Source organism: Netta rufina (assembly GCF_964035555.1).
Source record: "Netta rufina genome assembly, chromosome: 14".
Taxonomy (NCBI): domain Eukaryota; kingdom Metazoa; phylum Chordata; class Aves; order Anseriformes; family Anatidae; genus Netta; species Netta rufina.
This window is the reverse complement of record NC_140137.1, coordinates 17,894,306-17,917,759: the sequence shown is the minus strand read 5'-3', so window position 1 is coordinate 17,917,759 and position 23,454 is coordinate 17,894,306. Positions and strand designations below refer to the sequence as shown.

The following is a 23,454-nucleotide window of genomic DNA, read 5'->3' as shown; positions in this document are numbered from 1 at the left end:
GCACCTTTCCTCCCGGGAGGCACCGGCTCCTGCTCCACAAGTTGTCCCTTCCCGGCCAGCAGACGAGCTCGGAGCACGTTGGCTCTCCCTCCCGGCACTGCCGAGCAGCTGCTCCGGGTCTTGTGGTCGCTGCAGGAGAAGCTTTTCTCTCTGGAGCTCGAGCGAGGAGGAGGAATGTAGGTCACCTCCGCGGCACGTGACTCGGATCTCAGGCAGGAAATACAGTTGCTCCCACACCGAAGAAAAAGCTTACCGCAGCTCGGAGCTTTCCACCTTCACTCAAACCACAAGAAGTCATATAAAAAGTCATAGGTCAAAGGCAGCCTGCAAGCTGTGCTCCCCACGCAGGCCAGATTTGCTCCAGCTCCACCGTGCCCTCATTAAGGAGGTCACCAGGAGACGCGGGGAGTCGTTCCGTATTTGGGGTCAGGGAGGCAGTTTGGGGATAGGGTTGTGTTTTGCTGCTCGGGAGTGAAGAAAACACGTGAATGAGAGGTGGGTCCAGAGCTGCAAAGGCACTGAAGCAGGGAGATGAGTTAAAAAAAAAAAAAAGTAGTAGAGAGATGAGTATTTTAAAACAGTCTCTAGGGACTTGCACAAACTGCCTATCCCATCTGAAACCAGGGATGCTCCTCCTGGTTCCAAGTCACTGAGCAATTTCTGTCCAGGTGTCAGGAGCAAGTGAGTGTGTGCTGGAAATGGGGAAGGTGCTGGAACAGGGCAAATGGTTTATAGGAACACAAGGATGGAGGAGGAGATAGAACGTGCCGGGAGGGTGAGCTGTTGCTCGTACAGCCTCAGTCGCAAGTGGTAACTCTTGTTTAATTCTGTTAATTTAGTTAAATCTATTAATTAAAGCGATGGTGGGTGGGATTCCCAGGTGGCACACGTAGGGTGGCTGTGGCGTGCCGGCAGAGCAGCTCCGGCACAGAGCTGTCTGTTCCCATCCCCGTGAGCCCCCACAGAGCTCCCGAGGGTTTCCACAGCACTCCAGGGGGGCAGCAGAAATGCTGTGGTTTTAGAACAGAAATCCCATTTCTCACCCATCATCGTCAGCTACCAAGGGGGCTTCCCTCCTCAAGCATTTTGGTACAGACGATGAGCTGACACGGCCTCACACTGCAGTGCTATGGCTCAGGCAGGCGCTTTGATAGCTCCTCACTGCTGTCAGGGACACGGAGCACCCCAGGGCGCTGCCCCAAGTCGCTCAGCACCGCACAGCACCGAGCACAGGCAGCTTTCAGCGTGCCCACGTGGTTCGTGCTGCTGGGCTGTGCCAAGCTGCTGCCCACGGCCGGGCGAGGAGCAATTTGCTCGGGTCGGTGCCGAAGTGAAAAGGTCCAGTACTCACCATGTCACACAGACCAAACGCCCTGGGTGAAAGCCGCTACCACACCATTTCCCTAAATCCATTCAGATCGGAGTTGTGCCGTGTCGTGCAGGTGAAACCTCAGTGGGATTTACTCTTGGGCTTCTTTGAATTGAGGAGCAGAGCTGGGTGATCGTTCACAATAACGCCCTGCAAAGAGCCATTCTCCAACCACATGCACTAAAATCTTATTTTGCAACTTCTTACGGGGGCTGCAGCGTAAGTGAGGGGCTCGGCTGCATTTGCAGCGTGGCTGTGGGCTCACGCAGTGCTGTCAGACCTTGCCCAAACATTTCAGGGCTCCACATCAGGAAGAATTGCCAGCAATGCAGCCGGGTGACAGCAGCGCTGTGCCCTCTGTCTCTGGGTTTCTGCTGCTGCCCCTGCGAATGCGCTCAGCTCCTGCACGCCCGTTCGGGCATGCCGGGGATGAGTCAGAACGCCTGCGGTGCTGGATCCAGGGATGCTGACAATTAGGGTTGTTGCTGAGCAAACGTACGTGCCCAGAACAAATTTGTGCCATGTCAACGACAGCCGTAGCCACTTGTGCAGATGGTTGGCTCGGTGGCTGCTCTGAGAGTTCCCCCTGGGTCTCTTCTGTGGAGCACCAGGCCAGCACTGCACGCAGCCGCGGCTTTCCCAAGGGCCAAATCCAAGCCCCACAGCCCTGAAAACACCGAGGGGCATCCCTGATCTCCTGGGAGTGCGGACTAATGGGCTTTTCCTTGCATTTCCTAGGGGAAAAAGAAGAGACGGACACGGGAAAAGCAACAAGATTCCAACTCAGGTAAATCCTGCGGTGCCAAGCCACGTGGTTCCTTGGTGGCTGCCACCTTGCTTTTGCTCGGAGCGTATAATCCACAGCAGTCGTTGGGTTTTACTATGGTTCCTTTTATTTTCCTGATCTTAACTAATGAACTGCACGATTTAAAGGCAGTGAATGAACATTGCTGTGAGTTCTTCATAGGTGTTAGAACATGCGTAGTGCATGGAAACTGAAAAGATCAGATTTTGGCAAGCAGATAACTTAATATATATTATCACTCGAGTTAATTATTCATAACAAGCAGCTGAATGCCCCCATCGGCCCCACAGGTACTGTTAAGGAAAGCCCTCAGATGAGTCAATATTGCGTGCGGGACTAAATGCAGTGAGAGGCCTGAAGACTGGCACTGCCCAAAATTTGTTTCGCTTTTCATAATAAGGCAGAGCTCGAGTAAAGTCAGACTAAAAACTAGGACAGGTTTCCTCCCTGCACCACGCTGTTTATCAGAAAAGGCCCTTTGACAGGTTTGAGCTGCTCGCACACACATTCCCGTCATCCAGGGCCATTCCCATACTGGCTTCTGGAGCATTTCTACTGGGAATGAATCACGTCTGTTCCAGTAAGCAGGCATTGTAAAACATCAGGAGACCATCCCTGCCCACTGTGGCATCGCGTAGCCTTCAAGTTACGACCCGCAAGTTGAGCCCTGGCTCTGCTGATGTGCTTGCCGGGGATTACGGGGCCATACAACCAGACCCTGCAGCCCGCATTAGCACTCAGAGTTCAGGTTATCTCATTAATCGCTGCAGGATGATCCCTTTGGATTATCCATAAAAAGCAGTTCCGTAAAAATGTCCCAGTGATAACTTCGGTTTGGTTAACGCTGTTAAGCCATTCAGTGCCTGGCCTGCAAAGGAGCACTCAAGCATTTAGGTTTCTGTGTAGTGTGAATGTATTTACATACCCAAACGGCTTGTGTGTGTGATACAAAAATAGTAATTTTGCCCATTCCGGACTGAAAGCCTGGTACACAACAGGAAGCACTGGTGGTGGCTGATAGAGGCGGTGTGAATCCAGCACAGAAACCCTTCGAATCCTATTGCAGCACGGCAGAACAAGCACGATGTGCCTGAAGGAAAGGCCACAGAGGGTGGCTTTTCCACCCGACCTGGAAGGGGAAGGCAGGGGACAGAGCAGGATGGCCGGGGCTGATCTCCGCGGTGCTACCTCTGCTTTCCACCTGCTTCTGCAACATTTCCTCTCTTCTCTTCCGCCTGCAGCCCGCGCTCGCTGGCAGCCCGGTTAGTCACTGCTGGGAAGGCAGGGAGCAGGTAAGGATTCAGGCACAGCAGGCAGCGTCGCTGTCCTCTGGCAGCGCTCCCAAACCTAAGAGATTGGATGCGTCACGAAAAGCCGTGAATTTCCCGGTAATTGCTCGCATTTCCTGGAGCTGAGCTGGATTTAGCTGAGCTAGGGAAGCACGACGAGAGAGCAAAATCCAGGAGAATTCAGCCAGGAGGCCGTTTCCCAAAGCTCCTCCTTCCCCAGCTGCCATCACTGACTTTGCCTAACGCTCGCTTTTTTACAGGAGAGGTGGTGCCGGCACCGTTGCAGAACCAAAAAAAACGGGATTGTAGTCTGTTAGTGGTGTGTTAAGTGGCTGACATGATGTTGCCTCTTTTCTTCCTCCTGCTCCTCCTCCTCTTTGTGCCTCTGCCTTGCCCATTCTCCGCCACGCATGCTTCTGTGTTCAGATCCTGCCTCTCCTAAGAAATGCAGAGCTCGCTTTGGCCTCAACCAACAAACGGACTGGTGCGGCCCGTGCAGGTGTGTATCGGCAACCGGCGGCTCCTGGGCACCTCGCGGGGTTTTCCTGGGCCAGGGGGTTCGGCTGCGCTCGGTGCTGTGGTGGTTTGCTCCCTCGGGGGCTGCTGTCCCAGCTTCACGCTGTGTCTGGCAGCCGCCGTGGGCACTGCTCCTGTGGTGCTCTGCGTGGTCTGGTCGCTGGCTGATGAACCTTAAAAGCTCATTTGCAGGTGATCCTGGTGTGGGGCTTTCCTCCCCTGTTTAAGATTTCCTATCCCATAAACACCCCTCCGGGGCCAGTAGTGAGTAGTGAAGGTTTTCCCTGCTTATCCTGGGACTAACCGTGTAATCCAAGCTGTGCCCTCGTTGGCCCTGAAGTTTTGCAGCACCCACCATGGGGTGGGAGAGCCTCAGGCAGTGAGGCAGTTTGCAAGCTCCTGGCTTCTAGGGCAAGACCATGGAAAGGCAGCAGTGAAGCGCAGTGCCTGAGCCACAGCAGTACCTGGCTCAGGGTGTCTGCAAGTGAATCCTGGTAGGAAAAGCTCAGGGGGGTGCTCCTGGACCGGGACAGAGGTCTGTGGCTCACAGCACAGCAGGTGCATTTCCAGGTTTCCATACCCATGTGCTGAAGACTAGCAAAAGCTGAAAGCACAGCGAGAAGTATTGCTTAACGTGCTTACTGCAGCGTAAAGCGAGGGAAATCATTTAATCCATCCAACTCTGAATCCTGGAGGTGTAGCCCTGCAGAGTCCCGGCAGTGCTTGGTCACGGCTCACCCAGGCTGTCCAAGGTCCCATCCCCTGCTTTAACTGATTAAGTTAAATCCCCTGATTTAACTGATTAAGAAACTGAATGTCCAGAGGGACACCCGGGATGTGGCAGAGAGCTGAGGGACAGCAGGTCGGGGGCAGCTCCGCTCCGATTTCATTTGAACTCTCTTAATTCAGCTTCAGCGCTAACCCTCTGCATTGCTTCCGATTAACACAGGCTGCTGAAGTGTTTGTAGACCTTAGCATGCTTTTTATTTTTAAACTTTTGCCTCTCCAACACTATTTAGTCAAATCTTTTCTGCAATTCTTTGTACTAACATGTCGCTGCCAGCTCAAAGGCTTCTGTCCTGCGTGCTGTGGTCACCGATGCCTGCGGAGAGCAATGCCCACCAGAGGATTCCCACTCCACAGGAGGAGAGTTTAACTGGTTAAAACTGGGTGGTCCTGCTCTGGAGGTTTCACCCTCAGCCACCTTAAAACCAGGGCAAAATGCTCCAGGGTGCCGTAGTTCCTAAAGGACAGGGATAAATCCTTTTAGCTGTATGGTAGCCATGCCAGCCCTAGCCCACTAAATGCTGCATTATCAACAATCTGTAGTATCAGATCTGCTTTTTCTCCGTTATTTTACATCTAATTGAATCAGTGGATGGAATGGATAGATTTGTATCATCTCACAAGTAGGTCGTTGAAACTCTCGGTCCTGCAGCTACTCCTGAAATGTCTGTGGGAAACACAGCTTGTCCTGAGGTTTGTCTGCTCTGGGAAATTACAGCCCGTGCAGAATAACCTGTGTTAAATATTCCATTCAGCAGGGCTGTCGTGTTTCATATCACATTAATTGGGTCACCACAGCTAACTATGACACTGACAGCAGTAATACCACTTCTCTTGTTCACATCCAGTGCAAAGTCATGTTTAATACTGGGCTAGTTAATGCATATTCCAACACTGTCTGGTTTTTCATTAGTAAGATCAAAGAAAGGTGTGTGCCCGCATTAGCAAGTTCTCCATTTGATCTGTTTTCCTCAGATGAGACAGTCGAGGCAGGGAGCTGAGCAGGAGGAAGACATTCTTTTTAGCTATTTTAGCTATAAAGTCATTAACAGCATCTCCAGCAGAGGAATTGTTCCCTCGCTACTGTTAAGGTGACATCTTGAGAGCTCTATTGTTTAAAACTACTGAGCTGCTCAGAGCAGGTGACATGAGGGCTCTGTCAGGAGAAGAGAAGGAAAACCAACTCCATACAGAGCGTGTACAGACAGCGTGAGACAGTGCGAGGTGCTACCTGAATAGCCAGGAACGGGTCATCTCCGTGTGAGATGGCAACTGGAGCTCAGGTAAACACAGGCTACATGTTCCTGCTTTTGGTCCCAAACAGCAGAATTGTCCTGGGATGCAGTGAAACCATGTCCAAGTCTGGCTACAGCAAGGACAATGTGTGGCTTGTATTTTTGAGCCCCCAGACCAACAGGGGACAGCACATCCAACAGAGGAGCAGCAGTTTCTTACTAGGAATGTGGGGCTAGCGGGGAGTGATTGTCAGCAGCTGGGTACTTCTCTGTGAAACCCTTTTTGTGAGCAGATCTGCCCCTGGCTGCTCATTCACACACCTCTGCCGAACCCCCTGCTGTGTGTGTGTGTGTGTGCACTGCACTTTGAGCTTGTGCCTCAGCTTCCGAGGAGACAGATCACCGTGAACACTTTTTGCCCAGGAAAGCCCTGGGCTGAAGTGTGAAGGGTGGCACTGTCCTAGCAGCTTTTCCTTGGCCTAGTTAGTAGATTGAAAGGTGATGGATGCTCCAGAGACAAACGAGTCTTGCGAACGGCTCAGAGCTGCTCTGGCATCTCAGGCAGGACCTCAGCCAGCCTCAGACCGTGCCCTCCGCCAGCCGGTCGCTGGCCTTTTTCCTCCTTCCTCACGAGCCTGTTGAGTGCCTTCAGCTCGGCCGTGTCACTGAGTCAGAGGCAGGAGTGAATGTGAAGTATTTGGAGGGTCAGAGGTGTTACGAATAGGCTGAGATCAGAGGCTTTTGCTGCAGAAAAAAAAAAAAAATAGAGCTAAGTAGATGATACATTGCATGCAAGTCTAGGAGAGCGGTAGGAAACGTGCTACAGGCAAAAACACTCCTGAGACATTGACAGTTTGGGTTGACCGGCATTGCCTTGGGAGGAAAGCCAAAAACCGATGGGGTCCTGGCAGCGAGCGCTGGGGCTGCATCCCACGGGGCAAACAAGAAGGGCACGGGTTGTGCCGCATCGCAGCGGGGATCCCTGTCACGGCCAGAGCTTTGTGCCCACAGCAAGGACGGGCCGGTCCTTGGCCCCCATGGGGCCGGGATTTGGCCCTCAGCGGGCTCTGCCCTGACGGGGCCTGGCCCCGCCGCCATTTTATCGCCCCCTGGCGGGCGCTGGGGGGAGCCGCTCATGGTCATGGCCACCCGCCCACAGCCACCCCGTCACGGCCACAAGCCCACGGCCACCCCAACAGGGCCACAAGCCCACGGCCACTCGGTCCTGGCCACCCAGGACCCCCGCAGAGCCGGCTGCGAGCCCCCTCGCCCCGCACCGCCACCCACCCGCCCTTAGGTGCATGTCCGCAGGCTCGCCCGCTATTCACGGCTAACTCTCTTCACTGTTCTTAGGAGGAAAAAGAAGTGCATTCGGTACTTACAAGGAGAAGGACGCTGTGCCAGCCCAGTTTCTTCCGATGGAAGTGCTATAGACTCCCCTCCCTCTCCCCTGGATGCACTCCAACGCGTACCCTCTGCTTTCCCTTCAGACCAGCCCGCAGCCCCCGCTGCCTCCGCGCACCGAGAGCCTCCCGACCCCTTCCCCGTCTCGGCCCACGCCGGCCCGGCCGCCAGCTCCTCCAGACCGAGCGCCCACCGCTCGCCCCGCACGCCCGCCGAGCCCCCGGCGCACAGCGTGGCCCCCGCGGGGACGTAGCCCCGCGCCCGCCCGCCCGCCTTGGCTGAGACACCGGGCACCTTGCTCGCTCCACAGCACCGGAGGCCCGTCCAAAAACTCCCCAAGTTCACTGTCAAACTTGCAAAGTTAGGCGACGGAATGATTTAAGGATGCTGGAAAACTCTCTTTTTTTTTGTTTATTTTTTTTTTGGGGGGGGGGGTGGTGGTTAAAGATAGAAAAGTGACTTTAAAAAAAAGGTTAAAAAAAAATATTTGCCAAAATTTCTAAGTGCTGATGAGTAAACAAGCCTTTTGTCCCTGCCCTGTGCTGCTTTTTTTGTTTGTTTGGGGTTTTTCTTTTTTGTTTTTCTTTTTTTTTCTTTTTTCCTGCATTATCTCCAAGTATGGCAGAAAGCAAAGAGGAACCCCCAGCTTGCTGCAGTAGGTGGTAGGTGCTATAAATCTAACACTGGCTTCCATTTCCTGCCTTCTGAGCTGCTTTAAACTGTAGTCGGTCACAGATCTCCCGTAGCTGTTGTACCACAGGGCTGGAAAAGCTGGAACAGGAGCATTTTGTAAAAGCCCTCGTGTCTGAAGACTAAATGTAGCGATGCTAGCTCCCTGATCCAACCGATAGATGAAATATTTAAACAAATGAGGTGTGTTTTTTAAGCTTCGTGTCCGAGGACAGGAAGGTACTGTTTACAGGTAACAGGTCTCTGTGCAGACGTCGATCCCACTAGCAGAGCAAAGCGGGGCGCTGACCAGGCACAGCAGGAGGTCTGACTGCTGCCCGCGTTGGTGCGGGGCCTCCCTTGCTGTCGTGACTCGGTCCCTGCATCTCTGGCAGCCGAATTTCCCATCCAACAGCCTGGGGGCAGCCTCAAAAAGCCTCAAACTCTGCAACCAGCTGTGCACTGGCTCACGGGAGGAGCACAGCAGGTGTAAAGCCGTAACGCCCGTCCCAGAGCCTTTCCCTTGGCAAGCAGGGGTGAGGACAGGCGGCCGCGTGTGCTCTGCCCCCTCTTGGCTCTCCCCTTCCCCGGGGCAGGCCGGGAGCAGAGCAGCACACTGCCCGGCTCTCTACTTACAATCCGTACTTACCCTCTGCAAGATCAAAACCATTTCTTGATGATTTGGTGTAGAACTTTAAAAAAACAAAAAAAAAAAAACAAAAAAAAACTTATTCTAGCTTTTTCTGAGAGATCTTCCCTCTACCTCCATAACGATGCCAAATGTTAATGTCTTCTCTCCAGCTTGAAAACATTTACCAGTTTCTGGTATTTTATTTATATGTTGAGCTTGACAAACAAAAACACTGTGGACAGATTCTGATCTCCACCATAAACTGATGTAAATCCCCAAAAAGTTATTGATTTACTACACATTTGCATACCTGTCACAGAGAGCAGAATCTGCCTGAAAGAAATGTATTCTAGACTGCTGAAGAGAAAAATAACAACAGACAGAGGGAGAGGGGGATCTATTTTTTTCTACTTTACAGAATAGGTTTTAGAGTACTGAATGCAAATTATGTAGTAATATTATTGTAGAACTGCAAGAAATTTAAGATGACCTTTATAATGTAAAAATATTTTTATATTTTTTTCTTAACACAAAAACAAAAACCCTAATTTTTTTACATTGGACTAAACAACTTTTTAAGCAAGTTAATGCATCAAAGATCAAAAACTTTAAAAAAAAAAAAAGATTAGTCTGTAGAGCATCTTTGGGTTTATTCCCTTTATTTAGGTACTTTTGCTTATAGTAGTGTAGACTTTTTAATTCCAGTTTTAGCTTAGATCTAAACCTATTGCTTAATTCCTCTCCTGTGTAAATGTAACTTCAGAAGCACTGAATGAAAGCTACGTGCACAAACCTGAAAGTCGTTTTAACCCTCAGAGAAGTGACATTACCTGAAGCGCCGTCCACCTGTACTTGGCCATGTCCTTACGGCACTCGGAGGGTTAATTACATAGCACTAGATCACCACACAATCTGCTCAGTTTTAAATTATTTTAGAAAGCTTAGACAACAGCATGGTCCAGTGCTGAACAGAGGAACTCAGCAGACTATTCCCAGACCTGACATAGATTCTTCTTATATATATATAAAAAAAAAAATCTAAAAAAAAAAAAAAAAAGCTGTGTCTCAGCTGACCACTTTTCATGGTGACTCTGATGTAAGGTGCTGTAGAAGTGTCAACTACTGTAAAAGCCACAGCTGACAAATCAGCCACACTCAGCCCATCAGTGGCCTAGCGTAAGGCTGGCACACCCTAATACCTGATCACTAGGTGGTGGTGGGATAAGATGTAACTTAGCAGCAAAGCAAAGAGGGGTATAAAACAAAAAAATAAAAAAAGCAGATGTGTTTAAATAACACCAGAGGAAATTTAGGGGAAAGTCCTGCACAGTATTAAGCTGCGCATCTTGACCAAGGGTCGAGTAGCACCGGCATGCCCAGAACAGCCGTCACTCATTTCAGAACTCGTTAGGACTTTCACCCGCTTATTTCAAGGCTACTCAGGGCCCTCCACGGCGTTCGGGCTGCCTGCCTTGGTTCGGGGCACGCTGAGCAGGGAAAGGCCCGTCTGTATTGCAGCCTCCCCTCACCACGTTTATTCCATCTGATTCCTGCAGTCTCCTGGTGCACCGCGCTGCTCCCCTCCTGCGGGACCTTTCCCTGTGCGTGCAGGGCGCAGGCGCAGCGCTGACACCTCCACCTGCCCCCCTTTTCTGACCGATGCCCCAAAACGGGGCCCTGCGCCCTGCTCTGTGCCAGACCTCGCCCCGTGGCTTCAGCTACTGCAGGACAGACACCATTTCCACCTGGTGCACCTACCAGCGTCAGTTCGTACTGGTCTGAGAAAATTTAATCCCCCTCCTCCCCCAAAACATGCAAGAAACAGACCTTTAAACTGCCCCTTTCTGAGACAGAACAGCAAGCGTGAGCAACTCGTGCTACGTGCCCTACGGTTAACAATCAATGCCAAAACAGAGCTACGTTTATTAATACCAAAAAAGTGTCTTTAGAAATGCTATATGAAGTGTTACTCTTTTGTGTTAATGCTCTTTTGTAATAGAAGGAAAACTTTGCCCTTAAGTTTTTATCGCAACAAGATTTTTTTTTTAGTTCTTTTACAGCAATTTCAACTTTTCTTGAAATACGCATTTGAATTCCTGAAACCAGTTTGAATGTAGAAGTCATGGAAATACCACTTCATTAAACCAAGTAAAACCACTGTATGTATGTAGCAGGGATAAATGTTTTGCAGCTGTACTTTCATTTGTCCAATGATTCTCCATCATTTGTTGTAATTTTTTTACTTCATTGAGTTTGTATTTTTTGGCTTTTATGTTCAAAATATGTTTATAGCTTTATAAATAAAGTAATTGCCAGACTGGCTATTCAGAATAGGCCACTGGAAGTTATAAACCTATCAAGGTGTCAAACAGTTATTCCTTGGAAACAAAGAAGATTCTTGCTTTTTTTTTTCCAGCATTTGTATGTTTAAACACTTTTTAGAATAATTGCCAATAGTCTTCAACAGAGGTAAGACTGAAATTGTAAACCAAGACTAAGGAAATATATATTTTATGTAAAACAATCACTACAGATGACTTCCTCCTCCTCTCCACAGCCCATTTAATCACTTCTGCCAAGAGCAGCTCTCTGAAAAGGCCATGACTGGGGAAAAAATAAATAAAGTAAGGCAGCACCATACAAGTTAAACAGAAAAATAAAGCTTAGCAATGGGAACTCGGTTGGTGTCTCCCTTTCAGAAATTCCAAAATACGCAGCCTCTGTCTTTTACAACAGCAGGCATCAGGTCCAGGAAAGCCCATGTAGCAGCTGCAGTGGACCCCAAACTATCCCACAGCACCTTCATAGAGAGGCTGGTTCTCTACAGCCCAGCTCTAATTGCTCGAACGGATGAGACAGCCGAGAGGTTGGACATTCAGAGGTTAAAAAAGGCGTTTTCTCACACTGACATACCCGTCTGGCAGCTACAGAATTTGAATGGAGTCTGAGACAGCACTACAGGGTAATTCCAGAGAAAATAAGTCACATGGAATCCTAACAACCTGGCCTACTAAGAATATTAAAATTTGTCACAGCCATATAAACCTCTGAGCACAACAGCCCTTTGTTGTGCATATTACTCTACCACCACAGTTGCAGGAGTTGTGTGCGCACTCCTCCTATCAGCTGCCCACTGGCACCACTCCGGACCTTCAGCAAAGGCCACTGCGGTCAAATGCTTTCGTGGTGAAGCTGAGGGGTTATTTGTTAGGCAAGCTGCCTTAATAATTAGCAAGTCTTGCCACAGGTGTGTTTTGTGCAAACCAAGTAGAAGCAGGGTAACACGGAAGACAAGCTCTGCCTCTTCCTCATCCTTCAGCACAGAGGCACGGCGTCAGGCAGCAGCTGCCAAGACACAGATCCCAGCCCGCTGACCAGCCCCTACAGGAATCACACACACGTTTCTGCCTTTGAGCACAATTACAGTGCGAGGCTTCTGTATCAGAAGCACAGCACTCCAGGAATGGAACCCGGGTGATCCTGGGACACTCTGTGCTTCACGCACAGAGATGGATTTGTTTCCTGAAAGAACCCAGGTTCAGCTGAATATTCAACTACAAGAATCCTTATCAGAAGCTTTTCTCTAGCAGCACTTTGAGTTGCTTTGTTTGCAATACAGGATGCTGGGAAAGCTGCTTCATCCATCCAAATCTGCAGCGCTGGAGTATTTTATGCCCACTGACAATGCCATCACCAGCACAGACACAGGCCCAGCAGCCTTATGAATAAGCATGTGACCAGCAGCTGCATCCAAAGCACGGATCTGAGCGCTGCTTTAGACCAAGTTATGAATGCTTTCATTAATGGCTACATCAAAGCAAGATTACCTAAAAAGCTGGTAAGCCATCAAAAAAATCCATCTGGATTTAGCTTCAGACTTAATTTGAGCAACCCACTGTGGCTGACTAGTGACTTGCATTACAGTCATTTAAAACAAAAGATTTTATTTCAATTAGGTGCTCCCTCAGTACTAGTATTTGTATATTCAGTAGTGAATGACACTAGGATTGTCTGGTTTCAAATAACTAGAACCATTTGCAAACAAAAGTTTAAAAGCCCTTTATTAATTCAGAAGTGAAACACATTTAAAGTGAGTTAAGTATGTTTATTAAGGTTCATTCTACTCTAAGGTTTATACAGAGAATGGAATGCAATACAAGCTAAGAGCACACCTCAAAGATCTACCACACAACCATCCCCTACTCCCTATAAGGGAACTGTAAAAAAAAATAATAATAAAAATCAGGAAACCAGTTACTGTTTAACTAGTTGCAAGTGGCTTTGTCCAAAGAAGTCAAGCTTGATACTGCATTAGCTTTGTATGCAATAATTAAGTCTCTACAAGCTGAAGTATCACATACAGAGGCAAAAGGATTTCCTGTGGACACATGAAACCATGTTTTAAAGAGCTACATCACAAGGATTGTTTAAAATTGCCTAAAAACAGCCACTAATGGCATGCACAGGTCAATAATATTAACTTTGGTAATGTCAGTCATTTTTGGTCAAACCTGGATTCCACTTTTAGCAAGAAGTATAAAAACACACCTGTCCTGTGCATAAAGCAACACACTCTCCAATTGCTAACAGCTAGAGGCAGGTCTTCAAGACATGGTTGAAGTATTCCAATTTAACTCTCAGGAGCTTGCTTAGCCCTAGATTACACCTTACACTAGTCTATCAGGCAAGACTAACAGGACAAGAAAGTGGACAGATTTTTTTTCTTTTTTTCTTTTTTTTTTTTTTTTTTTTTAAATGCAGAAGAACAACCTTTAAAGTTATATAGCTTTAAGTAATACTAATATTCCCAAAATGCTTTTGGAAGAAATCAGCAACATTTTTTTTAAACTTCACGTAGTTCCCCAAGACACATTTTAGGTGTTTTTTCCTCTCTGAAGCTATCAATACCCTGTACGTAAGTGTTTTGTTCTTGAGGAAGAAATCATAGGTGGTTTTATTTACAATGGTGAAGTCAATGCTTAAGATTGTAACTGGACTTGGAACAGTTAAAAAGAGTAATGAAAATGACAACCTTAAGTGCTACTTCCCATACAGAATCCACACTTAGATCAGTTTTATTCGTTGCAGAGTAAAGTAAAAAGACATCCAATTACACTAGTAAAAACTCAGAAGATTTAAATTTATACTCAAAAAAAACACTACACATGCAAAGGGAACAATATCCTGCTAACACAACTTCATTTGCTGCTGCATTTGTCTAATATTAACAATTATGAACAGAGCAGTGCAACTAGTATTTGGAACAATCCTTACAGTGTTCGAGTGTCAGGCACAATACTTCACTTCTCTTCACACCACTGGTTCTCTTTACGTACCTGAAAGAAGATTTCTCAAGTTAGCTGCCAATTCCCATAAACGTTCAGGATTACTTACTGCAGAAAGGTGTGCGCTTGGAAGCAGCTTCCCTTATACGTGCACAATTTAACTACAAAGACTTCTGAATTGACCTGTTTATCCCTAGAAATCAAGAAACTTCTCGTGCCCAGATTTGATCAGAACCGAATTGTTTCACCAAGTAAAACAAATGGACTGGCTTAAACCTTAACTGCTGGCTTCGTGACACAGTACTGGAGACACACTAAAGCATACAATTCACTGCCCTTGTATTTAAACAAGGTATCTTGGTCTGATCTTTCCCAGCTTAACCATTTGGCACTTCATTTGTTGTTGATGTTCTGAAGGCGATGAATTAATGACTTAGAGCTGGGAATCTAAGCATCTTACCTTTCAAGCCGCATGCAAGAGCACACCAGCTCTGTTACTACAGCTCCATAACCGCAATCCAAGACTCCCATAAGCAATCCTACTTCCTTTCTCACAAGGCACACATGTGTTCTAAGAAGTCAACACTTTCTGACCTTCTACAAGTAATGGGCTGCCAGCACTGTAGGCACTGGAAGGTCTTTCACCAGCAGCAATCCAAGCATGAGTAGTTAATGCATTAGTTTACATATATTGTTAATAACCAGTCAGTTGCATCACACACAAAATTATGAAACATTGCACATTTGATTCAGTAGGAAAAAAGCTAAATTATAATTAAACCCAGATCAAGTACCTGTGCTTCTTCCTCTTCAGTGAAGTCATTCTTAATATTGAATGTCTTGCGAATTTCTTCTGGAGTTTTTCCCTTGATCATGTTTGCAACTGTCTTGCATGTGACATCAAGCAAGCCTTTGATGTCCAAGTAATTTGCAGCCTGTAGAAGAGTTTCCAAATTTAAAGCCTTGGTATCATTTTTCTGCCTCTGTAGATGTACTACCAACATTTTGCTTACAGCACTGTAAAACGCTGTAACCACAATCACATCATCTCCACTTTGAGAAGCTTCTAGCTAGAACCTTGAAATAACAGTACCTAAAACTTCCTTGCCAAAACAGGAGCTATTTCTACCATGAGAGACCCATCCCCTTCTTCTACACAGGGCTTTCAGAATCCCAAAGACATCTGAGATCTTCAGCGTTTACCTGCTGTTAACTACCTAAGACAAGTACGACTGGGTCACAGTACCACAAAAAGTACAAATTTAAAAAAATAAAGCTAGACAAACCTCACAACAAAAAAAAGCTAAAACAAACCTCACTCCCTAGCATGAGGTTAACATCCTAACATTCACTGATTTCACCCAGCAGTAGCTGCCAGAACTACTTGCACAACCCACATTTCCCCCCATTAAGAAGTTACTCCAGAAGCATTAGGACTGTATTTGTAAACAAACAGAGGGCACTGCACAGGAACAGTCTTGATGCTTCAGGAACGTACTTACCAGGATAAGTTCAAAAAGTGTTCCTTGGTCTACTTTCAGGAATTCTTGATCCCACACAGGGATGTCATCTGTTCTTTTCTCTTTGTTCTCATCATCCTCAGGAGGAGGTGGATCATCTTTGTGATGGGTGCACCACTGAATCACCTAATTATAGTTTTGGTATTAATTTTTTTATCCGAGTGATTCTTCCACTAGACCCCAACTCTAACTTAGCTTCATTTTAGAAGAACTGTACCTTCTGCTCTAGATCAATATTAGAAAATACAAGGTAATGGAGCATGTTCTATGATTCATCTTAGAAGAATCAATTCCCAATCCCAGAGTTCAACAGCCTTCAAGAAGACCACTTGAGACAGTAGCTAGTAAATTAAATACTTTGGATCCTAAAAGGCAGCTCCCGGTATTAACAGTAAGCCCTGAGCTAACACAGAACTGTGCAGACAAAACCTAAGCCTCATTTTGAGGCTTTTGCACTATTTGAAGAACAGGGAAAAAAAAATCGTACTGAACAGAATACTATAAAGGGGAAGAGTATAGAGAGCTATTAGCTACCCACAGGACTCCACAGTCTGTACACACTCTGTACAGTGCAGAGTTCACCTAGAAAACAAAACCTTGCAAACTAAGGTGTTATTTATTTTAAATAAAATTAAACCCTATCTCAGCACCCAGTCAATTCAAAGGAATAGATATCTACTGTAAAATCCTGTTCCATTCTGCCAACCCGAAGTAATTCCCAAGTTAGAAGTTAATTACATGTACCTCCACAGAGAAGTAATTCCCAAACCTGTACTAACCCCACAGTCCAGCACTTACTTTGGCTCAGAGTAAAAAGCATCTTAAGGTCCCACAACACGCTTTTTCCATTTTTTTTCATTTGACCCAACAGTAATCACGCTCTATTATTAAATTTAACACCAGGAGTGTACAGTGGCTATGAAGCATTTCAGTGCCACACAGCACGGCACCTGCACAACACGCTTACTGTCACTAACTCCCACCACTGCCTGTGCTTTCATCCTTTCATGAATTTCCTTACATTTGGATCTCATGAACAGTCACCTCAGTTCGAATCAGAGCTTTAAAGCCCTGAAATGCCAGCGTGCACAGATGTCAGGCACCACCTCGATACCACAGGAAGGAAACCTTCCAGAAGGTGACTCCTGCAGGTCTTCTGCCGCTAGCTGCCAGCCTCACCCCCTAGGCTGTTCTCAGACAGCCCAGCTGCCTGTGCTCATGTACCTCATATTGATTAAGCTCATGCTAAGACATAATAAATGTTTTTTATGGTACATCTCTGACTCCATCGTTAATTCTGTATTTCATTACTGGTATATAATACTGCAACTTTCAGCATCTTACCTTTTTTAAAATAGCTGCATTAACATTTGGAAGAGGGACTGGGTCATCATCACCTTCATCATCCATTCCCAAATCTAAAAAAGGAAAGATGACTAAGCAATCGGCAGACAAAAGAATTGATTTTCCCCGAACTGGGCTGCCTCAACAATTCTCCCCTGTTTTATCAACACTGAGGCTGAATGGCCTGGTAGCAAAGGAGCTATAACTGGGTTAGCCAGAAACTTGGATATTTTTGGTGAGGCTCTGCAGAGCACTGGCTGCATTAAACATACTTAACCTCAGGTTGGTATAACCTGGTAACTAGTAAGGCTGCCTCAGATGAGATGCCGCTATGCTTTGAGCACGAACAGTCAGTTCAGCAGCCAGTTACTTGTTTAGAGCAGAACTTGATAGTTTTGTGCTCTGGGAATGCAGTATGTTCAAGAACCCAAAGAAAAGTATTTAAATATTTTTACCACTTTCAAGATCTGAAGCCACAAGTTCAACCAAATCGCTCCAACTGAAATCCCCGATTCAATTTATCATTAAGTAAGCACTTAGACCTCCTGGGGTAAGTGCAGCCGATGTTTTGTCTCACACAGCAGCAGTAAATACCGCAGCCATTGAGATGCTAGTTAGCTGGCCTCCGAAGCACCTGCATTGATTCTGAGCATGCAGATTTCTTTGGCTGGTAACACAGTAACACAAATCCTTCAATTAAAGAAAACAAATATGCATTTACAGCATAAAGTTTCCTATAATCACTGTTTTAGAAGCCTGTCAACAAGAGCATGACAGAACTGGATGGTTTGTCACTTCAGCTCTTGATGCGATTTGGGAGTCAAAGTCAAAACAAGACAATTAAAATTTGGACTCTTTACACAGAAGAAATACCACTGAATAGAGAATAGGCAATTTTTTATTTATTTATTATCCAATAGCTGAATGACACCCCAGCTCTCATAGATCAGCATTGTGTATCAGCTACGTAGCTGAATAACACAGGCCTCCACTCAAGCACAGATGAGCCAGTTCTACAACATTGAGGAATTTAATTTTAAGAACAGCTGTGACACCATCCCTGATCAGATTTGCACACAAGTAAAACAGCGTGTGCTTCTGTATTTAGACAAGTCAACCACTGTCATTAGGGGGACATCAGGTAGTACTACTTTTTGTTTAAATTAACTAGTTTTATAGGTTCTGAAACCAAAATATTGACATTAAAGGGTACTGCATAAAGTCACCAATTACTGGAAATTTCAAACGCGTACTTTGAACATGCAGATACCAGTGTAAGAAGTGACTGACTGTTATTTGAGCAGTACCCCAGCACTGGCCAACTCTGCTCAGCTCCCCCCCGCCCCTCCAGCACTGGGATTTCAGTTATCAGAAAATTAACACTTCGCTGGTGGGCTTGTGATGCCTGATGCAACCCCTCCTCCCAGCTCCTCCCCCTTCACTCAGGGCACCAGAAATACAAAGCCCTGTTTATTAACTGCTGATGCTTAACCACCCGTACTGCGAGGCGCCTTTTATCTGTGCGAGGAGGCTGCTCCTTGCTCAGATCAGTCCAGCTGGCGGTGCCTAGCTGACAACACTCCCCACACCTAACTTCCAGCCACACGCGTGCCACCGAACGCTGGCAGTGACACAGCCTGCGCGTGAGGGAATGGGACGGAGTGATGCTCCCCAGTATTCCCACCAACTGCTGTGTTTCCTGCTCGTGTTGCTTGGAGGTTCGAAAGCAGCTCATTAAGCAGAGTGTGCAATGGTTGGAGCACTTCAACCTTGTTGTTGTTGTTCTTACGTGTAAGGTGTCACAACCAGGCAAAGGTTTATACCCCAGGACATCATTTTAACTATATCTATGAAAAGATTTTTTCTAAGTTGATTTGTGAACACACCCAAAAGCTAGAAAAAAAAAACAGTAAACAATGAGGATTTGCACCAGACAGATTAGACACAGCTTGCTCTGTATCCCAGCCATCTGGCAATTTCCCCTCCCCCACCATGAGTTCTTTTGTTTCAAACTCATGTCAGCAAGAGATCAGAACCAAGTATTTACCCCACCTTATTTCACTGCATAAGCTCACAACATAGATTTCACTTCAGATCTTTATTCAGTGCATTAGTTTCTGATCTCCCATCCCATTTCAGAAAACACAGTTAGGGAGTACGACTGGTTTGCATGATAAAACAGTTTGTTTTTAATACAGAGCAGAAGTTCCATTTGCTTACTTTCCCGAAACTGAAGTAGGCTGTAAGCAAACAGGGGGGCTTAGGATTTTATCAGCCTCACTGGAATTGCTCGTAACAAGTGGACTGAACTTCAAGCTCTCTGAGAGAGCACATTCACCCAAAATGTAGTTTAAGCTCCAACACCAACTGCTCCAGCTGTTCTGCCCTAAGACAGCAAGCTGTTTACAGGCTGGGAACCCTTCTTCAGCACCATACCAGTTTGTCTCCTCTGTCACAATTCCTGCCCAGGAAGCATTCCTGCACACACTGCTACCTCAGCACCAGGCTCCACTCTTACCTTCCAGCATAGTCTTTATGGTTACAGACTGCTTTGCAATTTCAACATCAACTTCAAAAATCTCTCCATCTGAACTCTGCAGTTTAATTGAAGGCATCTATAAGAGAGGGAAAGTTATTTTCACACAACATCCAGCAGACATGACAAGCTTAGCTGACTCAAATACGTTAAGTTACCTTCATTATTTACATTGCTTCTGAGCAGCAGCAGAGAGCCCCGTGTTGCTTACAGCACACCCAGGTTATTTGCTGCTTGAATCAAGAGGCCTAAATTCATTAGTCCTGATGCTTAAGAAGGATCAATAAAAGGAAACCTACCACCAATTTAAAAGAGAAGGGAGGAAACTTTTTTTAAGTTGAAACCTCAAAATAAATATAAAATTGATTAGTCAATAGTGCTTTTTTTTTTTTTTAAAGATACAACACTAGAGCTATCTCTCTCTTGAAATAAGCTTACAACAATTCCTGAACGATACTTGTCTTCAAATGCAAACAACCACTGCTCATTTCTACCACTACAAGGAACAAGATCAGCACTTAACGCTGCTCTTACACAGTAGGAAGTTACATCAGCGCTTTATTAGCATTAAGAAACAGTAAGACAAGCAAGTATTTAACACAGGTAAAACAAACAAACTTTGTTTTAATAAAGTTTTTCAAACAAGATAAGACCTAAGATATAAGCAGTAAAGATATCCTAGTAAGTCACAATCAAAATTTACAAGGAAACATCTTTCCAGATGCTTAACTCCAAGCCAGAAGTAACATACCAGTGCCTAGCAAGCCGCTAGGTCACTGCCTCTGTCCAAAACCACACTTGAGGTCTGTGTGGGTATCACTGGACTCAACCAGCTGACCCAACAGCCACGACAGACCTAACTGCCTGGCTGAAGAGCTTTATAACCAGTTCTCAGACCAGCACCATGCGTTATAATGGCTCTACCATTTGAGATATTTGCTAGGAGCAGACCATTGCTCCTGGCTCTGTGTAAACACAGCCTGCAAGGCACTGCAGAGGAAAACCCCAGCACCAAAGAACTCCAAATTCCTTTCCAGATGTACTTCCCCTGCCCAAGCTCACCACCCCTGCGTGCTAGCTCCTTGCAGTGGTACCCGGCTACCAAAGGCGAGCCAGCTGCCCTACCTGGAGCAAACTTCCACCAGCCCTTCCCAACGCCTCCCACAGCTCCTCACAGCTCAGCCTGACAGTACTGCAGCAAACCCAATCCAATGGAGGCCAGCCAAGGCGCGTTATTAAGCAGCTTGCACCAGCCTGGAGCTCTCCTTGCTTTAATTTCCATTTGGCAGAGCAGGGAGGCAGTTAATGTTTACAAAGCAACGTAACCCTGCATGACAGGGCCGCTTCTCACCGGGATTGGCGCTTCGGAGGGATGCAGCCATGATTGTTGCAGAGACAGGCGTACGTGTGTGTGTGTGTGGATAAATATACGTATGCACACACAAACACATATGTGCGGGTTTATAAATAGCTATCTGCGTGCACAAACACCCACAGAAATAAAAAAAGGGTTAACACATGGCTCTGAGTCAGCAGCTTGAAAACACCGGGGGGCAGTGGGGAGAAGGGGGGCAGTGGGGAGGATTGGGGGGGTCCCATAGAGCCCCTTTGGCCGCTCCACCCCCCCCTGCAGCCCCCCGTTACACAACGCGGCCCTGCCCGTAGCGCCGGGCACCCACCCGGGCCCAGCTCCGCCTGTGGAGCTCTGAGGGGCGCCCAGGCGCTGAACCAGGCCCAGCGGCCCCGCTCCTCGCCCCTTACCCCCCCCCCCCAGCCCCAGCGCCGGGCCGTGACCCCCCCAGAGCCCCCCTGTCCCCTCACGTCCCCTCACAACCCCTCACGGTCCCCTCAGGGCTCCCCCCAGCCCCTCACAGCCCCCTCAGGGCCGCCCCCCCCAGGCCCTCACCGCGAGGCGGCGGCGTCCTGCGGGCGCTGTCGGGAGCTGGCGGCGGCGGCGCTCAGGGCCCGGCTGCGGCGGCGCTTTTATAGAGGGGGAGGGGCGCGAGGGGGAGGGGAGGAGGACCCCGCCTCGCGCTGCCTCGCAACCGCCGGGCTGCCCGCCGAGAGCGCCTGAGGAGAACGCCGCGTTCTTCGTCGCCTAAGAGGGGAGGGTGGAAGTTAGGAGAGAGGACGGTGAGGTAGAATGGAGGTGAGAGGGTGGGAGAGGAGCGGGGAGGCGGAGGGGAGCGCGGGGAGGGTGTCCGAGCGTTTTTCAGGCAGCGCCGGCGGCCGCGGCGGGCACCTCGCGGGGGCTGGGAGGGCCCCGCGGGACGGTGGCTGAGGCGCCCCCCGGCGGCCCCGCCCCTTCCCCCCCCCCCAAATCCCGTCAGGAGCCCGTGGGGGGGGGGGGGCTCGGGTCCGGCCCCGCCGCCTCAGGCCCCTTTTGGGCTCAGCCAAACGCGGTGTTTGGGTGCCCGGCGGGTATTGGTGGTGTTAGGGCCCCAAAGCGCCCCCGAACTAAACGCACAGAGCCCCTCAGACGCAGAGCCTCGCTTTGTGCGCGTCAAAGTGCAGGGAAACACACAGCGATCGCCCCGCGGTTGTTTTTCCGCCTTTACCTGAGGGGCAGAGCCCCCAGGGCTGTCACGTTACAAACATTCAGCCACCAGGACAGCAAACACCAGAGCTCAGACCCTACAAGTATTCACCACAAAATAAAAAAAAAAATAAAAATAAAAAAAAAAAAACAACCCCAAAAACCCAACCCTACAAATATTCACCCCAAAAACCCAACCCTACAAATATTCACCCCAAAAACCCAACCCTACAAGTAGTCAGCACTAAAATCCAACCCTACGTATATTCACCCCCAAAACCCAATCCTACAAATATATATCCCAAAAACCTCAACCCTACAAGTATTCACCCTAAAAACCCAGCCCTACAAGTAGTCAGCACAAAACCCCAACCCTACAAATATCAACCCCAAAAAAACAGCCCTACAAACATCCACCCCAAAACCCCAATTAGCAGGCAGGGGTTCAGCCCAGAGCACAGCGGGCTCCCCGCAGATGGCAGTGGTGCCAGCACCGGCTGCCAGCCGGCGGTGACGAGGCTGTTCTGTGCTGGGTCACGTCACTTGAATCGGTTTCTGTAGAAATTCCAGAGAAGTGCTGGAGGTGACTGCCGGCCCTAAGAATCTTGTTCCGCAGGCCTGGGGGTGCTGAGCAGCTCATTAGTTACAGCACACCCCAAAATGAGCGAGCAACCTGACCTAGCCTTAACAGAGCTAATCCTGCGTGGAGCAGGAGTGAGGTCTCAGGACCCTCTGTGGCCTCCTCCAACCTTCTCTGCAGAGGTTCCTCAGAGATAGTGGTGTTAGGAACCAGATAGCCCTTGTTTACAATTTATTAGGGCCTAATTATATGTAAACCTGTATTACATGTACAAGATACATTGGGTATATTATGTGTGAAGCCTCCAAACTATGCCAACTATGCCTACCGTGACCTTGTACAGTCAGCACATTTACCTCTTTCCTGCTAAATCACTGCACCTCCTGCTCCAGTGTTGAGAACAACATTCACTGTGTTAAAAACAAACAAACACACTGCCTTTATTTTCCTTAAATGTGCTTTTTTTTTTTTTTAATTATTTATATTAAGTACTCGCTGACTTAGCGGATCAGATGATGACAGAAGGTGGCCTGTAAAAAACATCTGCAAATCCTAAATCCCTTTTCTTGATGTTGCCAGAGATCAAGGTTTCTGATTTGGAGTGCGTACAAGCTCAGACTGCAAAGCAGAGGCAGTAGAAGGGGGTGGGTTTTGCTCCCCACACAGGACAGATGCAACACAATCTAGGAACAGGCAGAAAGCAAAAATCCCCATCTAATTATGACCTATGCATCAATTATAATTCAAAGTGATTGAGCTTTATACTTGATACAGTTCTCCAAAGGTGTCAGAGAAAATTCAGTCCCCACTGGACTTTATCGGTGGAATGAGTAGTCTGGGAGAGTTAAAGCAACAAAAACACCACACACCCTAAGAAGTGGCAGACGTCTGTCACAGATATCCCGTAATCACGTGAAAGCCGCCTCCCACTGTGCCCTACATATCACAT

The 23,454-nt window shown here is 47.7% G+C and overlaps 2 protein-coding genes across 3 annotated transcripts in view; one reads left to right on the top strand and one right to left on the bottom strand.

Annotated features, from left to right (window-relative positions):
* The window catches only part of TCF7 (transcription factor 7), a gene marked incomplete at both ends in the record, with an annotated part of 62,720 nt that extends 55,063 nt beyond the window's left edge, over positions 1 to 7,657 (top strand). Inside the window, 3 exons of one of the 2 annotated variants that reach the window (XM_084295287.1) lie at positions 2,108 to 2,156; positions 3,890 to 3,962; positions 7,354 to 7,657. In XM_084295287.1, the coding sequence (XP_084151413.1) occupies positions 2,108 to 2,156; positions 3,890 to 3,962; positions 7,354 to 7,657 (426 nt within the window). The remainder of the gene's footprint in view (positions 1 to 2,107; positions 2,157 to 3,889; positions 3,963 to 7,353) is intronic. The other variant, XM_084295288.1, reaches the window with a different exon arrangement.
* Positions 7,658 to 12,748: 5,091 nt separating this feature from the next.
* Positions 12,749 to 21,368, bottom strand: SKP1 (S-phase kinase associated protein 1). The gene is made up of 6 exons (XM_084295101.1): positions 21,296 to 21,368; positions 19,372 to 19,468; positions 16,854 to 16,927; positions 15,492 to 15,635; positions 14,784 to 14,924; positions 12,749 to 14,040 (listed from the first exon to the last, which is right to left on the bottom strand). The coding sequence occupies exons 2-6, from the start codon at positions 19,466 to 19,468 to the stop codon at positions 14,005 to 14,007; spliced, it is 492 nt and encodes a 163-aa protein (XP_084151227.1). The 5' UTR covers positions 21,296 to 21,368; the 3' UTR covers positions 12,749 to 14,004.
* Positions 21,369 to 23,454: the final 2,086 nt, after the last annotated feature.

Coding starts and splice junctions, on each gene's coding strand:
- SKP1 (XM_084295101.1), bottom strand. CDS start 19,468: ATGCCTTCAATTAAACTGCAGAGTTCAGATGGAGAGATTTTTGAAGTT. Junction 16,928..19,371: donor CATAAAGACTATGCTGGAAG/GTAAGAGTGGAG, acceptor TTCCTTTTTTAG/ATTTGGGAATGGATGATGAA. Junction 15,636..16,853: donor ATGCAGCTATTTTAAAAAAG/GTAAGATGCTGA, acceptor AACTATAATTAG/GTGATTCAGTGGTGCACCCA.